The 18,148-nt window shown below is 43.4% G+C and overlaps 1 protein-coding gene across 4 annotated transcripts in view; it reads left to right on the top strand.

The window, feature by feature from the left end:
- LOC121620920 (thyroid hormone receptor alpha) overlaps positions 1-18,148 on the top strand; it is a 109,890-nt gene that overhangs the window by 75,380 nt on the left and 16,362 nt on the right. Inside the window, exons 1-4 of one of the 4 annotated variants that reach the window (XM_041957168.1) lie at positions 9,076-9,193; positions 12,353-12,414; positions 14,109-14,230; positions 17,384-17,531. In XM_041957168.1, the coding sequence (XP_041813102.1) occupies positions 9,162-9,193; positions 12,353-12,414; positions 14,109-14,230; positions 17,384-17,531 (364 nt within the window). In that variant the 5' untranslated portion in view covers positions 9,076-9,161. Of the gene's footprint in view, positions 1-9,075; positions 9,194-12,352; positions 12,415-14,108; positions 14,231-17,383; positions 17,532-18,148 lie in introns of those variants that run through there. The other 3 variants (XM_041957169.1, XM_041957166.1, XM_041957167.1) reach the window with 3 other exon arrangements.

An 18,148-nucleotide genomic window follows, 5' to 3' on the forward strand; every position in this document is an offset into this window, starting at 1 on the left:
CATCATGCAGCTCGTTATACATTTTGGATGATACAGAGACGAGAAATCAATACAAGGATGGACAGAGGCAGGGAGGCACTTCTCATTGACTGGATGCATCAGTGGAAGGAAGAATAGAAAATGAACAAAAGTGTAATACCAGATGAGTGATTGTGCAGCATAATCTATACAAGTAGATAAAGAAAAGGATGTAATCAGGCTGGATGGAGGGATAGATGGGGGAGGGACGCAGTGTGTTTAGTGTATTTTTGATAGAAGTAAAAGGGAAGGCAGAACAATCCACCGCAGTGCCAGCTGTGCGCTCTACGTTTCTCCAGCGCTCGCCTTCACACACACACTCACACACATACGCCGCTCTCATAGCTTCATTAAACACATTCACAGGCTGACTTCAAAGCCGACGAAGACACGAGCACAAACACTAAGCGAGTCAAATCCCACATCGCATGAATAAACTGTGTAAAATGTGTAAATGAAACAAAAATTTGTGAAATAATTTAAGAAGTTACTCAACTCATTATTATGAAATGTTATTTCCTCATTCTTACTTTCATCATAACAGTGTTTATGTTGTTAGAGTTTTGTAGTTTTGTCTTTAATGTCTTTTAAAATGACCTTATTTCTGTTACATAATGGCACTTTTCCCAGTAGCGCTTGTATTTCATAATGTCACATTTTATATCATCACACTTCTCATGACAGCGGTGTTGTCACCGCTCACACTTTTCAGCCAATCACACAGCCCCTGCGTTTTAATTTAGCAAGCTTCAGCAACTGCTACTGCAGGCTTAGCCACTTAGCTCCCGTTAGCAGGACCTGATGCTGGTGTAAAATAAACACAGTACACACACACATACACTGGCTTCTCCTTTTATTTAGTTAGCTTATCAGGGTTGCACATGCTACCCGCCTTGCCGGCTAACTAGCTTTGTGAGGGTGTGAGCATGGTTTATTACTGAAGAGACAGTGTTAGCAGCCGCGGCTAACGTTAGCTGACTAATTCAGAATTACCTCAGTTTGAAGATGTTTCTCGGAGAACGGCACTTTCTCTCTGTGGTCGCTCAGGCCAACAGGAGCTAGCTAAGCAAGATATTAAAGAAGCACAGTATGAGCAGTGTAGCTAGCTTTCTGAGCAGTGAAGCTAGCTTTCAGCTAGCAGTGTAGCTAGCTTTCTGATGATAAAGGTTATGAGGAATATAAATTGATATAAATAAGAATAATTGGATTTTGATGTGTCTTGGACCCAGACTGTTCCTTGCTAGTTACTAAAACTTTGTGTGAAACTACATTATTATTATAGCTGATAGTGTCAATGTCATGTATGTGCACATATATCCAGAAGATGGTGTTAAAGGATGCAGTTGGAGAGTGATGTGTTTGTAGGGCTGTTTTTAATGATTTTTGGGGGTCACATTTCAGGTTGTTGCTCTGAATCTTTTCCAACATGAGAACAGCTGTTTAGTTGTTGTACACACCTCAGTATTTTTATGCTGTCATGCTAAATTTCACTTTCTCAACTTCAAAAGCCAGCGGTAGCGTTGGCATGGAATTCATTGTGCACATTCACACTCCAGATAAAAAGAAACCCACCCACTCTGGTGACCTTACAACCTTTCACCTGGCACCACCATCTGGCCAAGCTTTGAGGTTTGTCCTGACTTATTATTCACACCAAAACAATCATGCTTTCAGCAGAAAGGCAGGTTTCCACATGGACATTGGTACAGCCATCATCATGGTTACCCTCACGCAGACAGTGCGTGACGTAGCCAGCACAACATTAAAGTAGCATCTACCTGCGGAGGTAATCAGGCTTTGGCAGAGGCCCCTCTGGTTTGACTGTGTGCCATATGCATGTGTGTATATCCTCGTGAGCAAATGGGTTTGCATTATTGAACATGCACATGTGCATGAAGGTGTATCAATGTTTGTCTGCCAGGGATGTCTGCAGGTTTGTATGTGCATGCATGCGGCTATAGGAGTGCATGTGCATATGCGTGTGTCATACAGTGCATGGATTAGCGGAGTGGAGAGAGCTGGATTAGGAGCACTGAGGGCAGATGGAGGCACAGAAAGCAGAGGACAGCTCAGGACGCCTCAATATGTGACAACAACAGGGGATTGTCGCTTTGTGTTTGTGCGCATGTGCGTGTGTGTGTGTGTCTCTCAGTGTCATTGAGCATGCACGTGTTCTTGTGAGCGCTGCCTCATGCCCTGACCCTCCCCTCTGTGATTTCTGAGTCATGGAGCATTCTGGATGCACACACACACACACGCACGCACACACACACACACACACACACACACACACACACAGATGTTGATGAAAAACTTCACACAGCCTGGAGTAGAGGATGCTAAAATAGAATTTGGTGTGTGTATGTGTGCCTATTTCTGTGCGTGTGTCAGAATCAACTGCAGCGTGAAGGCTCTGAGTATTGAGGAGATGGTTGGCTGTCAGCATTTAAATTCAATTAATGTTTACGTAGAAGGATTTTAACTGTGTATGTGTGTGTGTGTGTGTGTGTTGTGGGTTTAATTTTATATTGCAAGTGAATGGCTTGTGTTTTGGGTGTTTAGAATATCCCTTTATATTTGTAAAGTAGAATCCTTTTAAATACTCACAAGTCTATAAAACGTAGGCTTTCAACATTTGTGACTAATGAAATGAAAATGAGATATATTGCGGGAGGTGTTAAATTGTGATTAGTTGTGGCTGGCACACTGAAATCACAGGTACATCCTACTTTCTTTTCCACATCTTATTTTTCATGAGCTACTTGCTCCAAATACTGGAAGTCCCAATGTAAAACTGTCCAGCTGGTAGTTTGAATTATTGATATGATATGCATGAACGTCTAACTGGGAGATTCAAAGACTCGCCACTCTGCAGAACTTGAGTTCTCAGTTGAAAAGAGGCAGCATGAGGTGACAATTGTCGTTTTTGTCAACAACTATTTGTCACATTACATCACAATTTAGTACAGAGATTTCTGTCTCCCTCACGATGAATTCTAACCACTTTGGTGATCCTTTAAGTTTTCATTTACTGCCAGCAGCAGGTCAGAATTTTATTTGTCCAGTGGTTTATGCCCAGATAAAAAACCAAATATAATGCTATTCCCATCGGCCTCAGCTATACTTTGCTTTTGGTACTAATTAGCAAAGATTATCAGGCTAAAATGATAAACACGGTAAACATGCTATAGATTAAACCTGTGTCAAGATGTTAGCATTGCTAACATTAGCGTTTAGCTCCTAGGACCGCTGTGTCTAAGTCCAGCCTTCCAGAGCCGCTGGCATGGCTGCAGACTCTTAGCCTTGTTTAATTATTAGCCCATGGTGAGTGAATGATTAGCTTCGACACAAGAGTCCATTCTAGTGAAACATCACAGACGTCTTGAAAGCTGATGAGGCAGAGGGGACTGGTGGCTCTACCAGAGCTTCTAACCATCATCACATGGACCGTGTGTTCCCGGGTCACACGGTAGAGTCGCGGTACAAGTTCCCAGTTCAGACAGAGGTGGATCATAATCAATGCAACCAAGCTGTGAAGCTCATGTGGAGTTTGGTCTCTGCTAATATGTTTGTGTTTGAAACTGACTTTTAGACGGATACAAGCGACAACTTGCTACGAATGCAGGCACACACACATAGATCATGTTGTTTCGAGCATTTCTGATGCAAAGAGCTGTTGAGATCACAAAGGAACTGATTTCATTGCCTTTAAAGAGGAAACACATTATTCTCCTGGGTGCTTTCGTTGGAGATCAATGGGAGCAGTTGCTCAGTGCTCTTGTGCTTTCAAACCGCCATCAGCAGCCAGTCTCATAATCATGGTAAAGAACATTCACGCTGGTGTTATTATACCCATGGAAACATTGCATTGCCTCATCTTTTCAGCTCTTTGTTATACATTGAGCTCCCTGTCAATATATGCACGGATTCCTGAAATAAAAGCATTTAATGCTAGTTAATGCTCGCCTTTTGCTGTAGCTGTGTGTTTGTTTTCTAAGCGGCAGCGTGGCTCTGTAGGTGAAATGAACTAATAGGTTTTATCCCTGCTCCACTCCACTTTCTCCTCAAAGGGCCATTCTTCCTCTCTTAGTGAGGCCTTGTCCTCATGTAACCCCTCTGTAGTTGTACATTAAGTTCATTAGCTGAAGCAGCGCGATCAAACGCAACAGCTGTGTATTTATCCACAAGCCTCTTTGCCATATTATCTGCTGAAGCATGATTCAAGAGAAGAGGTGTTTGTGTTCACTTGTGTCAGATGAGATGATCACAGGTTGATAAATTCTTGCTTTTTTACTTGACAGAGGAGTGACAGACGTGTAGTCTGGACCCTGAGCATAATGATGACAATACCAGGGATTCACTTTGGTCTTCCTCGCGACAGCAGCAACATCTTTCTCTATTCGCTTCGCCACATCTGGAGAGACTCTTTGCTCTCATGGAGCAACATCAAACCTGGCCAGAGAGATGCCGAACAAATGAATCGCTCCGTTCTAACCTCACACCCCCAGATTCTTTAAATTTCCATGTCGTCATCAGCCCCCTTCAGGTTAGTAGATAATAAACTGTGTAGCATTTGCTGCACATGACGCGACACCACTCTGCACCTTGCAGTGAGCATAAGTCATACCACTGAGTAATCAGTGATCATGTGTAGCAGACCTTAATGGGCCATTGTCAACAGAACCACACTCCCCCACAGACACTCGCTTATAAAACCACTTCAAGCTAGCCCCTGGCTTCATGTGACAGCGTGACGTATAATTGTCATGGTTGCAGGCAGGTTTTCCCCGCTATTTAATTTAAGGCCTCGATGTTGTTGAATTTAATCATGGCCGTCCATTACATGAGGTCTCGTGAACTCTTTGAACCAAATAAACTTACTTAGTTACGACCTAAAATCAGTCTTGTTGGTCCATCTTGTACTCGTCCTCTGTTTAAGCCCATAACTGCAAACAAGGCCGCACACAGCTACGGCGTCACCCCAAAGCCCACCAACAGAACAACAGTTGTTGGCTTGATCTGCGGGGGCAGCGTGTCGGCCTGCCTGGCAGACGTAAGGAGATCTGGCGCGGCGGTGCCAGCCAGATAACTTCTCCCTTACCATCAGTAAGACCGAGCAGGTGGTGGGGGATTACAGGCGAGCATTCCTCCATTAACAGAGGCGGAAAGAGAAAGTCAGTGATTGTAAGTTCCTCAGCGTGCACAGCACAGAGAACCTGTCAGGGATCTACACTCAGGAACTGCGGTGAAGACAACACAACTGTGAGTGTGTTATCGAATGCACCTCAGGAAGTTTGGCTCAGACCAGTGTCAGGAAGTCCTACAGCTTCAGAATCACTACCTTCTAGGACAAAACCACAAACCCCTTCAGAGGGCCATGGTGCTTTGTTTTATCCATGACATCCATCGTGTAAGCCCCTCCAGTCTACTCACTCTGCTCACAGCATGCAGAGCAATGCAAGTAATCCCAAAGGCATGGACTTTCAGCAGCCCTTAGACCAAACTGCCATCTTTGTGTCACTGCAATCCAAGTACCGACCCTTTAGAGCTGCCTCATGATTCACTGTTAGATCACCATTTCTTCCTTTACGTATGCTCTCCAGAACCATTGGAAGAGTGAACATTATTCATTAATTAATGTTCCTGCATAGATCAGCATGTAGGTTGCTAGCTTGGTAGCTCGGTGGTTGTCGATGATGTTGTTCTCTGTAGTGGTGACTATATGATGATTTATACTCGGCTCCCAGCAATAAAGCATTTAAGCACATTTCAGTTTGAGCAAAAGCCACATTTCCTGAAGACACTGACCGTATGTAATGAGTAATATATATTTGCAATCCATTCAGTGTGGCAGTTTTTTTATGGGTCTCTAGAAAAACCATGTACCCCACGATCAGGCCACCAGCTCTGTACAACGTGAATGTGCCAGCACTGATAGTGACGCAGCACTGTCTGTTTATGTGTGTGTGCTTGTGTTATCACCAGAGGAAGCTGTGTGAACTGTCTCAGGACCGCTGAGGTCAGACCCCACACAACTTGTTGTTGTTAAGCTAATGATGCCGTTGATAGGCTGTCACTCACAGGCTCGTGAGCCTTTACACATGACGAAGTGAATCACTGGTGTCCAAGCCAGCTGGTTATCTAGCGTGACGAACAACGGCCATGTGATTTTGGCAGGATACTGAAGGACTGCTCGGCCACTCCTGATGAAAACATCGGCTAAACACCAGAAATCTTTTTCAGTGCTGTTTCCTGCTCTTCAGTCAGAGAGGTATCTGACACATAACTGACACTGTGGAAATTAGCTAGAGGTGTTGCTAAAACTGTCATTGCGTGGTTGAGGCCTGACAAAAGGGCGACATTGTCAGTGAAACATAAGAGACGCCAGCTTCAGTCAGGGGAGGAGAGGAAATGAAAGAGTGCAGTGAAAGGAGACGAGAAGGGAGAGAAACATTCACCTTTTAAATAAAAGTGACATGTCTTCTGACAGTTAAACTGTTCTGACACTCCATACAGCATATAATATACAAAAACCTAAACTAAATAAACACACACATAAACAACTGAGCGTATTTAGTTTTAATTTTTTCTTTTTATAATTGCATTGTGAATGTCAGGCACATTATTTGATGCTCTAGCAACCCTCGTTTGGAAAGAAGGAATGTGCAGTGGAGAACAGGCCTGGAATTGAGTCATTTTTAGGGCAAGGCCAATTTGGCCTTTGACAAATACAAATTAACGGAGACATGGCAGCCAAACTGCAGGGCACCAATGCCAAAACCACTGGTGCAATAACAAGAGATAATCACGTACTATGAAGACAAAACGGTTTCCAGTCGGTGGATTGAACAACAGTACTGAGTTAAAACTGTGATGCAAATGTTTGACTTTTCCACAAAGTGCTGTCTGATTGTTTTTTTTTAATGCGAACACTCATTATATTAATTGTCATTGTTATATTTTAATGCTAAAAGAAAGTCTAGAAATGGGTTAAGGGTGATCAGGATTAATCTGAACATGTTTCTACACCCATGCAACTATTTGAAACACTTAAAACACTTTTTACCGGTCGAACATTAAACACAGTGATGAGAAACGTCTCAAGGCGGGCCCACTGGTCTCTTCCTGTCATTAGATACGCTGCAGACACACAGCAGCTGACAGAGAGAGGAGGTCATGTTGTGCAGAGAAATATTAGCTGGTTCTGGGTGAATAATTGAAAATGTTACTTAAAAAAAAGGCCAATGAGAAATCTGAAGGAGGAGTCATTAATAACATCACTGAGGACATCATGTCTTGAAAGCAGTCTGACAACCGTATCATACTTTAGCAGTTATCTAGTTTTTTTGTGGTGGTGGCAAAATGTAAAAAAAATTACCCACATTATTTGAATTAACGGAAGAAAATATGTTGAGAAATACAACATATTAATTAAACATCAACTCATAATACTGATAATTCACTGTGTAGCATGCAACAGTTTATAACCTGTCAGCATCACTGGAAACTGAACATTAGCGAATGCTGTGTACGGAGAGGTCAGATCTCACAGCAACTGATCAACTCTCTGTACATTTGTACTCAGTTAACATTATGCAGCATTATGCTTGGAAACTTTAAAACAAATGTGTATTAATACTTACACTGTACAGTGGGTCGTCATGAAATTTTTGGATTTCATGGTCCCCAGAGGATGAACCTTGCTGACTTTTCCAGTGCTGCCTCCATGAGGCTGACGTCTTGAACATAATAGGATGGATTGTGATGAAATTTGGTTCAGACTTCGATGTTCTGTTAGGATAAATTCTGCTAGCTTTAGCGACCCTTTGATTTTTTTGTCTTGTGCCAGGGCAAAGTTTTTGTTTGTCCTGTAGTTTGGTTTATGACCATATATGTGCAAAACTAATGACTAAGTTTGTGTTACTACCTATTAGCAAATGTTTGCATGCTAAAATTAAAAGTCAGACCACAAAGCGCTTAATATGACATGACACTGTTAATGTATTGGTGGGATTTGTGCTGTGGAAATGTACAATATTCTGAATTTACCATGTGAGCCCTTGATGTTTGTTTATTAGCAACCAGCCTCTTCATTTGTGCCGACCACGTCCCTACGATTAATGGAGTGCTTCTATTTGGGAATTTCCAAATGCTGTGTAGCTATAATGCCTGAGATGACCCCTGCTAGTGACCATTCACTTACACTCGTCTAGGTAGTGTTGTGTCCTGTGGCCTTCACAATAACTGGTTATGACTACGCTTGGAGCAAAAAGAGATCATAGAGCGGTCTAATTCAATCGATTAGATATCAAGCATGTCTTTGTCCTCATAAGACTTTACTCAGCTGTACTGGGGAGACTGCATCAGCCTGCCGTTATGTAATCGAGTTAGCGTTTGAGCTTAAGTGAGGGTTGGTTGTTGGGGTTTTTTTTCTCCAGGGGACGAGATGAAAAGAGCAAAATAGAAACAAAGAGGGCACGACAGGAGAAAGTGACAGGAATAAAAGTGTAAAAATAACACAGCAGAGCGAAGGGAAGAAGTCGGGCAGAAATATAGAATAAATGCAGAAAAGCAAGGACAGGAGGTGATAGAGAGCAAGAGGGGTTGCACAAGGTGGACCGGAGCATGACGAGGTTTGTTGTGATGACAGAGAGCATGCCACCGAGGGAGGAACTACACATGCACAGGCAGACACACGGGGAGGGAGACGGGGAGGTGTTGGTGGAGGCTGGACGAGAACAACTAGGAGGGGAGGGAGAGAAAGAGGGAGGAGGGAAATAAACAGAGTAGCCATTCCTTCTGGCAGCAAGTCTGAGGCAGATATCTCAGCTGATCGCAGCAGCTCGAGGTTCTGCTCGGCCGCGCTTCACTGAGATCGACGTGAGCTCTCGGGTCACTGGGAGGTTGGTTGCAGAGGATTTAACGACCTCCTGCTGGAGGTTTATAGAGCGACGAAATCTGCTGTTAGCCACACTCAGACTTGCACACTCTTGAGAAGTGGAACTATCGTAATACTAATCAACTGGAGGAACAGCAGGTTTTTCATGTGAGGGGGGCCGAATGGGACACATGCACTGACTCCCGGGAGGCTCAGACTGCTGGGTTACATTCTCTTCCACTGATATTCCTGCAAGGAGAGCAACATGCATATATTACAGCCGTACTGCATCAACAGGTTGGTGTGTTTATGTGAAAATGTATGTAGCTCTGTGTGTTGAAAGTGGGCATGTGCCCCTGCTGGCATCCATACTGCGTGTTCACAGCAGATAAAGTAAGAAACGCCTGTCGAGTGCAGTCTTGCCTCTGTTTCGTCTGTTTGTGTCAGTGTCAGGGCTGTTGTCAGATACATTTATCAGCCTTGAGTTCATAACTGTAGTGCACAAATTGGATTTCCAAATGATTATCTCATAGAATGACAGGAATTGTCAGATAAAACAGTTAATCCACTTATTCACATGATTCTTGTTGTACTTTTTATGAACTAATTTGTTGCCATCGTTCTCTTTGCTAAAGTAATTAGCAGGGAAACTCCCTCAAAGTAGTACATTATGTTCATTTGGTGAGATCCCTGCAAGTGAACATGATGAACATGTGCCTGTGTGTTGTGAGTGTGTGTGGTTTTGTTTTGTTTTTCCATCGTCAGGGAGGTGATATCAGCTGTTAATGTGTGTTAGTGATTATATAAACCAGGCTAACGAACAATTAAGCTCTTTTTTCGAAGCCCCCGCCCAACCACATCAACTTCCAGCTTCTGATCTTTCAGCGGATGCCTTCAGAGCGCCGCTACAGGCTGGCTCCTGTGTTTGTTTTTGCAACTGCAGCATGTGTTGTTACTGTACGTGTTCATCGTTTGGTCTATTTAAAGCCACTATTTATCAGGTTTTTATGTAATTATAGCAGCAATCAAATCTTTTTCATGCCACCGCTGCAGCCCTAACCCACCAGAGTCTGACACTTTCAAAGTGAATTGGCTTTAAAGCTGCACTAATCAGCATTTTTAAGAACAACAATGGATCAAATAGTACGTGTTTAATGTTTAATGGCGGTGTCTTTAGTAAAAGCGTACAGAAAAGAGCTAACAGTTTGTTTATCTGTCCTAAGGTAAGCTCCAAATGTTAGCATGTCCAGCCCCCCTCGCTTGCTGCCCACAGTTGCACAGAGCACATTTTCTTGATGTGTTTATTCAGATGTTTGCTTCTTTTTTACTGTAGAGTGCAGCATTACAGAGTTTTTTGTACTTGCTTTATGTCTGCTTTGACTCATGGCTCACAGCCAAGTAATTATTTCCATTGGTGTGTTTGTATTGATGGACGCGAGTCCCACTAATAACCATTTTTATATTTTGCCACCATCCTATAAATTTGAGTGATTCCCTCTTGTTGTTGTGTGGTGGACGTACTCAACACTGTCTCATAAAATTACATTTATTGGAGATTGTGCTTGTTTTTAACACAGAAATGATGATGTGGGTTTTTTCTGTTTTAGTAGCTAACCTCACAGTGATCAGCACCCAGAGCAGACAGTTTCCCACCGTGTTACTGCCTGGCCATGTGCACAGCAATAAATTAATAAGTTTGCTTGGGCGTGAAGAGCAGCAAGAACCGAGAAAGAGACGTCACGTTTTTTATAGTTTGGAAGAGGAAAGTGGATTTGACAGCCAAAGAGAGGAATGAAGGGAGGGAGAGAGGGGAACAAGGGAGGAGAGCCATGTTACCTAATGCTAGTGATGGAAGTTTAGAGGGGAGAGGAGAGGAGAGGAGAGGAGAGAGGGGAAAGCTGGGAGGAAAGAATAAACGTTGTGAGGGAGAGAAATGCCAAAGAGTAGCCAAAGTGGCAGAAGCAGAGAGAGAGAGAGATTTTATGGAGGGGAGAGGGGGAATGGGAATGGGAGGGGATTGGAGCAAACAGTCAGACATGGGGATAGACAGAAAAAAGGGAGGCAGAGCGGACGGTAATCCAAATCTGCAGCAAATGCAGACTCCATCCTGGGAGAGTGAGACAAGAGGAAGGATAGAGAATTATAGAAAGAGATATGAGTGGAGAAGAGATGAGTGAAGGAATTATCTATATCATGGTGTGTGTATGTGCATGCATGTGTTTGTGCATGCATGTGAATCATTAGTGTAGGTATGATTCATTCATTTATTCATTTCCAAACAGACGCTGAAAGTACATTGTGTGCTTGGCTTTGCAGTAAATTACCTACATATAATTGTAAAATTGGTCGTATGACTGAGAGTGGAAAAAAAATGGTTTTGGCAGACGTAAAAAGCAGAACTGGATTAATGAAGACGGCAGCACAGACAATAGACAGAGAAATCTGACTCAGACATCCCTCTGTTTAGGCACAATTTACGGATCTTCAGCCAAGCTAATTGTAACTATACAAACATTCCTCCAGTCTGCAAGCCCTCTGAGACAGACAGTTCATCTTTAACTCAGGACATTTCTTCTTTCTTTGTTGTTAGTGTAGTAAAATCGGCTGCAGGTGAACTTTGGCCATCAAATGATTCACTGTCACACTCAGCTGAAAGATGCACCGATCAGCGTTTTTCTATGAAGAATGGTTGTAATGTGAAAACTGCCTCTTCCAATGACGACTCCACAGAGATTCATCACGCAGCCCTGCACAGCTCTGTGGCGTGTTTGTGAACACAGTACAGCTAAAGAAATCACTTAGATATTTTCCATATTTTAGTTGGTACAGACCAAACGAGAGCAGATGAAAGCTGTATGTGAGGTGAGTGTTGGAACTGAATTCAGCAGGTTAACCTAAATATGTCTCCAAATGAGTAATAATGCTGTTCCATGTCTGCTGAATGTGCAAAGGGGCAACTGTGGGCTAAGGTCATGTGTCAGAGTTGTATTTACAGCTTGTTCTGCTGCCCCCAAGTGACCACTGTGATGGGTATTGTTTTATAGATAATCGATGAATCGAAACAACAACACATTAATCAACAATAAAAGCGATAACTTAAATGTTAACGAGATAAATGATTATGAACAGCAGTTTGACTGAAAGAGCAGAAAAGCCAAGGGTTCCTTAAATGTGAGGACTCGCTGCTTTTTGTCTGTTTTGCATCATTGCAAATGACAGCTCTTTGGGGTTTTGACTCTCGGTCGGATGAACAAGCAGCTTCAAGACCATTGGCTCTGAGACCTTTTCAGCATTGAAATTGTGATTGAGATTATACGATTAAACAAGCACCCAGCAAAACAATAACAATGGATTTGGTTAATGAAAAATAATGTGTTTTCATCTCAATGTTGTAATGGTATCTTCTCACATTGTAACATTGCCCCCTCCCATCTTCTTCCTCTCCCCCCTCCCCAGGTGGCCAGATGTGCCGAAGAGAAAGAGCAAGAACAGCCAGTGTTCGGTGAAGAGTATGTCTGGTAAGGATTTTTCATCTCCGCCTTCGCCTCTTCATTTTGTTGTCACCTCCAAACAAGCAAGTGAACACAGTTCAGAACAGGTTTCTTCTAAGACGCTCAGTCTTTTGATGTGCTGCTTGATTTGGTCAGCGCGGCCCGTCAGTCCACAGCAGGCTCCCCTGGGCTTTGAATGGTGTCCCAGGCGTCTTCTATGATGACCTCCTCCTCATCATTTTGTATTTATATTATTTTCCTTCAGAGGCTTTGTTGAACACAAATTAGTTCACCTAGGTGACCAAAGCCTAAGCTTAAGAGATTTATTTGAGTAAAGCTGCAGACAGGACTCTTCAGATTCAGGACTACAGTACAGAACAGACAAACTGGACCAAGCTGAGGGAGATTTACAGTTTTAAACATCACCGGTAGCCTGTTTTACTTGTGTGTTCACAAACATTGCTGATGCAAACAGACCCATATCAACATCAGAAAACATCAATGCTTCATTTTTTGTTGTTGTTTTGTTTCCTGGATTAAAAGCCCTGACAGGCATTTGACAGTTGAATCAAGTGTTGATGATGGGCCCAGGGTTTCCGTTATCCATTTTTTACCGGTAAAATCTATTGAAGTCTGACATATTTAAATCTCTCCTGTCATAATTCCTGAGTTAGAAATGGTGAAAATATCGTGGCTCTACACGCCGGTTTCCCTGCTGCCTCTCTGATGTCCGCCCTCTCTCTTGCTCCTCTCCCGATATTTTCATGTCTGACTCTGTGAATTAAGGGTTTATTTTGACCAAACCAGAGTTGATGATTGTAGGAACAGTGGAATGAAGTGTGTTATACGATGCTAAAATTACTGTTTCTGCATGTGGAGCCTGGTGGCTTTGGCATGAGTGATACAGCGGCTATTTCTGGTCGAACAAAAAGGATCTTACTCTACAAAAAGTGAAATACGATAGATACATAATAACAGTCTGAGCCTGTCAGTGGCGAAAACCAGCACGGACATTGACGGTGTGCTCTTGCTCAATACTGGACCACTTTCAAAACTGATGTCCCCATCAGTCACTGAGACACCAAAACATGGCAAAACTGTTTCCAGAAACAGACATTTGACTGGAATTTCTCCCATTTGTCACATTGATATCTTCCAGTACGAACTCAAATCAATGGTCGCTCTAGATGGAACGATCTTTTCACATTTATCTCATGGAGTAGGCCTTTAAGAGATAAGTTAATGAGTGACAGGCAGACATAGAGTTTTCTTTAATGCTGTACTAGTATTGCACTTCACTTTTACACAGTTACTTTGAAGGCATTCAGAGTGCTGGACTAGTCACATATCTGATCGTGGGCTGGTGTGAATTAGCTCAGCATGTGTGCAGAGAAGACCACCAGTTTGCTTCATCCTGTGTCAATCTCTTGGGGCCCTATGCACAGGAGCGTCGTTGAGGCCCCTGTGATAACACTCAGCCCCCTCCTCCCTCTCCTCCTTCACTCCTCCGTCCTCTCATCTTCCCCCCTCCTCTTCATCACCACCGCTCTTCTTTTCTTCCCCCTCGCCCTCCCCTCATCGCTCAAACTCTTCCTCTTACCTCCCGCCCTCACCGTCCACCTCGCCTCGCCTCACCGCCCTCGCTCATACTCATTGTTCACCCTTCTCACATTCCATCCTGTCTTCCTCTTCAACCTCCTCCTCCTCCTCCTCTCCTATAGCTCTTAGTGTTTCTGTTCCAGGGTACATCCCCAGCTACCTGGAGAAGGATGAGCCATGCGTGGTGTGTGGGGACAAGGCGACTGGCTACCACTACCGCTGCATCACCTGCGAGGGTTGCAAGGTACAGCAGAACACCTCGCTCTTACTAAATGATCTTTGACTCAATGGGGCAGATCAGGTGAGTCAGTGGAACTGGCTGTTCTCCATATACAGACAATTTGGATTTTTTTTTAAACTAAAAACACAAGAACAAAAGTGCTGATCACATCTCCAGCTAACTAGCATATTCGCTACAATAGTTACCTAGCTCAGTGCTGCTCCTAAGGCCAGAGCATTTCATACTACATTATTATTATTATTCCAGATTACTTTGAAAAAATGCAAGATTCATGACTAGCACATCTACAGTCTGTCCTGGATGCTACTACATCAGAGTGTACACTAACATTAGCAGCTCTGCCCTGCTCGTCAGTACATCTGGGGAAGTTAACCTACCCCACAGCAACCAAACTCCTTATTCATTGGTTATGATCAGCTAGTCCTCATGAAAACCGATTCTCTTGCAACAATACAAGTCAAACAAACTGACTTCTTGCCATGTATATAGCAATCATGTGCATATTAAAGAGCGTTTAACAGGGGTCCCATGTTAAAACAAGAGGCTGGAAACATTAAACATTAAAAACTTGAACCCACCAACCATGAAGCTCCCTTTTGTTGCAGCTGCAGCTGACCAAAAAAACATGATTTTGCTCATTTCTCTTCATCATCATTTGAAAAATCTGGCTCCAGCTCAGAATGACCACTGGCATGACAAGCAATGTGGAATTCCATCCTTGACATTTTGATTTATTTTGCTGTCACAGTACCATCCTGTGAGCCTTGAGGCTAATCAACACTGGCAGAATTGTCTGAAGCAGTTTCAGTCATTCGCCTCACAGAACAAATGTTTGCCATTTTTAACAAACATATTAGTTGATGCTGCCTTTCCGATGCGCCTCTGACACGCAACTATATGTGATCCTCTGAGCTGTTAAAGCAACTCCAACTGTTTCCCTCATAAAATTGTTACTTTAAACAGAATCACAGTCTGCTTTATTAGCCAAGTATTTGTACAAATACAATTAATTTGACAGGTATTCAAAGTTGTACACAAGACAACATAGTGCAAAGAAAGAACAGACATACATGGAGTGGATGATTCTGTACAGTGTATCCGTGGAGACATGTCCATATTCATTACGTGCAGTGAGCAGGATTTATATCGACAGTGACAGTGTAAGATGATACAGTCTGCACATGTTCAAAACTGTGCGTTCCAAATTGTAAAAATAACCAGTTTGATGGATCTGCGGTGATGTTTCCTGACTCTGGAGGTTCAGAAGTGCTGAATGGACGGCAGGTTGACACCACTGATTTTCTCTGCAGTCCTGTGTGTGTGTTAAACCAGACAGTGTGGGGTGGACAGAGAATAGGCAGTGCCGGACTGGATCAGGAGCTCCCGAGGCAGCTTCGGCTTCCTGAGCTGCTGCAGGAAGTACATCCTCGGCTGGGCCTGTTTGATGACAGTTTGTGTTTTGGACGCCCACTTCAGGTCTAGGGAGATAGTGGATCCAAAAAAGCCTGAAGGTTTCCACAGCAGACACAGTGCTGCTGAGCATGGCGACCTCACATTCGAGGCCTGTGCACCGGTGATGCTGAAGATCTGAAGAAGACTGAACGTCAGACCGAAAAGCTGTTTGGATGTGACCTGGTGCAAGTTATTCTGTGGAGCTCATAGAGCTGGATCACACTCTGGCCTGGCTCTGAAGGCTCTGACTGGACACGGTCCATCAGTTTCTGAAATAAGTGCTGACAGCAGCCCACAAAAGAACCATTTTTTAAGGTCGAGTGTGTGGGATTTAGGGGAATCTATTGGCAGAAATGTAATATGTTATTCATAGTTATGTTTTCTGTAGTGCGTCCATGGAGTCCAGCATCTGGCACCGCCACGTTTCTACAGTATCACAGTACAAATAAACCAAACGCTGGCTCTAGAGAGCGCACTTTCATGCTCTGCAACTGTCAAACTCATAGTTCAAAATGTTGGAATTATGCTCATTTGCTTTCTGGCAAAAAGTTACATGAGAGGATGGATAACACTCTCATGTCTGTCTGTTAAATATGAGGCTGGAGCCAGCAGCCAGTGAGCTCAGCACAAAGACTCAGGTGTGAGCAGTTGCCAGGCAAGCAGTGGAGGCTCCAGGACGTTACTGCTGCGAGCCAAGAAATCTCTGTGCACATAACCTTCTGTCTCAACAAATTTCAAGTCTCTGAGGGCTAATTTTACTACTACTCTAAAGATATTAACTGAGGCAAGCAGCTGCCTAGAAGTTGGAAAAACACACTCGGCTCTCTAACAATCAGTGGCATGTGTTGGAGACATGTTGGCAGTTGTGTTAAGTGGGCTAAAAGTCTTAAGGAATACAGAATTCAGGTTTCTTACTAAGCTTTTGTTCAGATGTGTGTGTTTATTATTGTCACCAGGAAATAAGGCTCGAGCAAAACAACATCATTTTCTTTTGGAAAAAAATGAATTAATGTTTACTGCATTGCTACAGTAATGACTCTGCAGGAGGCCTCAGGATGGCAGGTGTGGGTGTGTTTATCTGCTGAGCAGAGGTTTATTATCCAATGATTGGCGTCCCGTCGAGCAGCCTGTCCATGCTGTCTAAAAATGGCTCCAGCTATTCTTGTACCATTCCGCCGCACTCGGCTATTGATGCAGACTTAAATCCCACTGTGATGTTTAAAATTAAGACAGGATGGATCGGAGAGTGAGCGGTTAGCAAAGATCTTCTCTTTCTTGCTGTGCAGCGTGTTTTGATGTGTATTCAGAGGGATTTTACAAATAGCAGAGCTGCTTCTCTTACATGCCTTGCTGATACTTCAGCCGCTTCCAGAGTGGGATTCTTATCAAACAAAAGTGCTGACTGAGAGACAGTCAGCCATCGCTTCACCCATTCAACCAATCTTGACAAGCAGGACCCTGTCATGCAGTCATCAGCCAGTCATGTGATATGACCCGTTTAATGCACTTGTTTAATGCTAATAAAGACACAACAGCATTTAATTGTGAATGGTGGATTTTACTTTGATGTTATGTAGTTGCATATTTCCCTCACACTGAAAGCTCTTTCTGTCTCTTCTTCTTTTGCACTTTTGCTCCTTCATCTTTCTCTCTTTTGCCGTCTCGCCTCTTTTCTTCTCTTTCTGGTTCCTCTCCTCTCGACAGGGTTTCTTCCGCAGGACCATCCAGAAGAACCTCCATCCAGCTTACTCCTGTAAATATGAAGGCTGCTGCATCATCGACAAGATCACCCGCAACCAGTGCCAGCTGTGCCGCTTCAAGAAGTGCATCTCTGTGGGCATGGCCATGGACTGTGAGTTGTTATGCACTCGTACATTTTTATCACTACAAGTATTTACAAAGACGTCCATGAAGCCAGGGCTGCTACTGTCCCTACACAACTGTTGAAAACGTATTTGAGGCACTGATCAATTTAGCCACGCTCTGTAATTTTGGCTTGTCAGTCGCTCTGTCTGGCCTCCACGTTGTTGCAGGTTGATTCCTGCTCACTTTGGTTATCCCGACTTTTCCTCTAGCGCCACCATGAAGTTGACGCTTTTGTCTTTATTTGAAAACTCTGGACAACTATTGACGGATTACCTTGACATTTGGTACAGATATTCATGTTGCCAGAAGGAATTAGTGTAATCTTTTCTAAGCCTCTGCTGTGCTCTGCTAAGAGCTAACTAATACATGTTAGCATGCTAATACGCTGATCTAAGGTGGTGAATAATGCAGTACCTGCTAAACGTCAGCACGTTTGCATCATAATCGTCATCGACGTCAGCGATTAGCTCACACTGGGCCTAAGTAGAGCCTTATAGAGCAACATATAACCTGTGCAACATCAAAAGTTTCATGTCAAAGCAAGATGCGCCCGGTATAGCTGCACATGTGTCTATATTATGCGTGTTGACATGCGCACACACA

Source organism: Chelmon rostratus, chromosome 17 (assembly GCF_017976325.1).
Source record: "Chelmon rostratus isolate fCheRos1 chromosome 17, fCheRos1.pri, whole genome shotgun sequence".
Taxonomy (NCBI): Eukaryota; Metazoa; Chordata; class Actinopteri; order Chaetodontiformes; family Chaetodontidae; genus Chelmon; species Chelmon rostratus.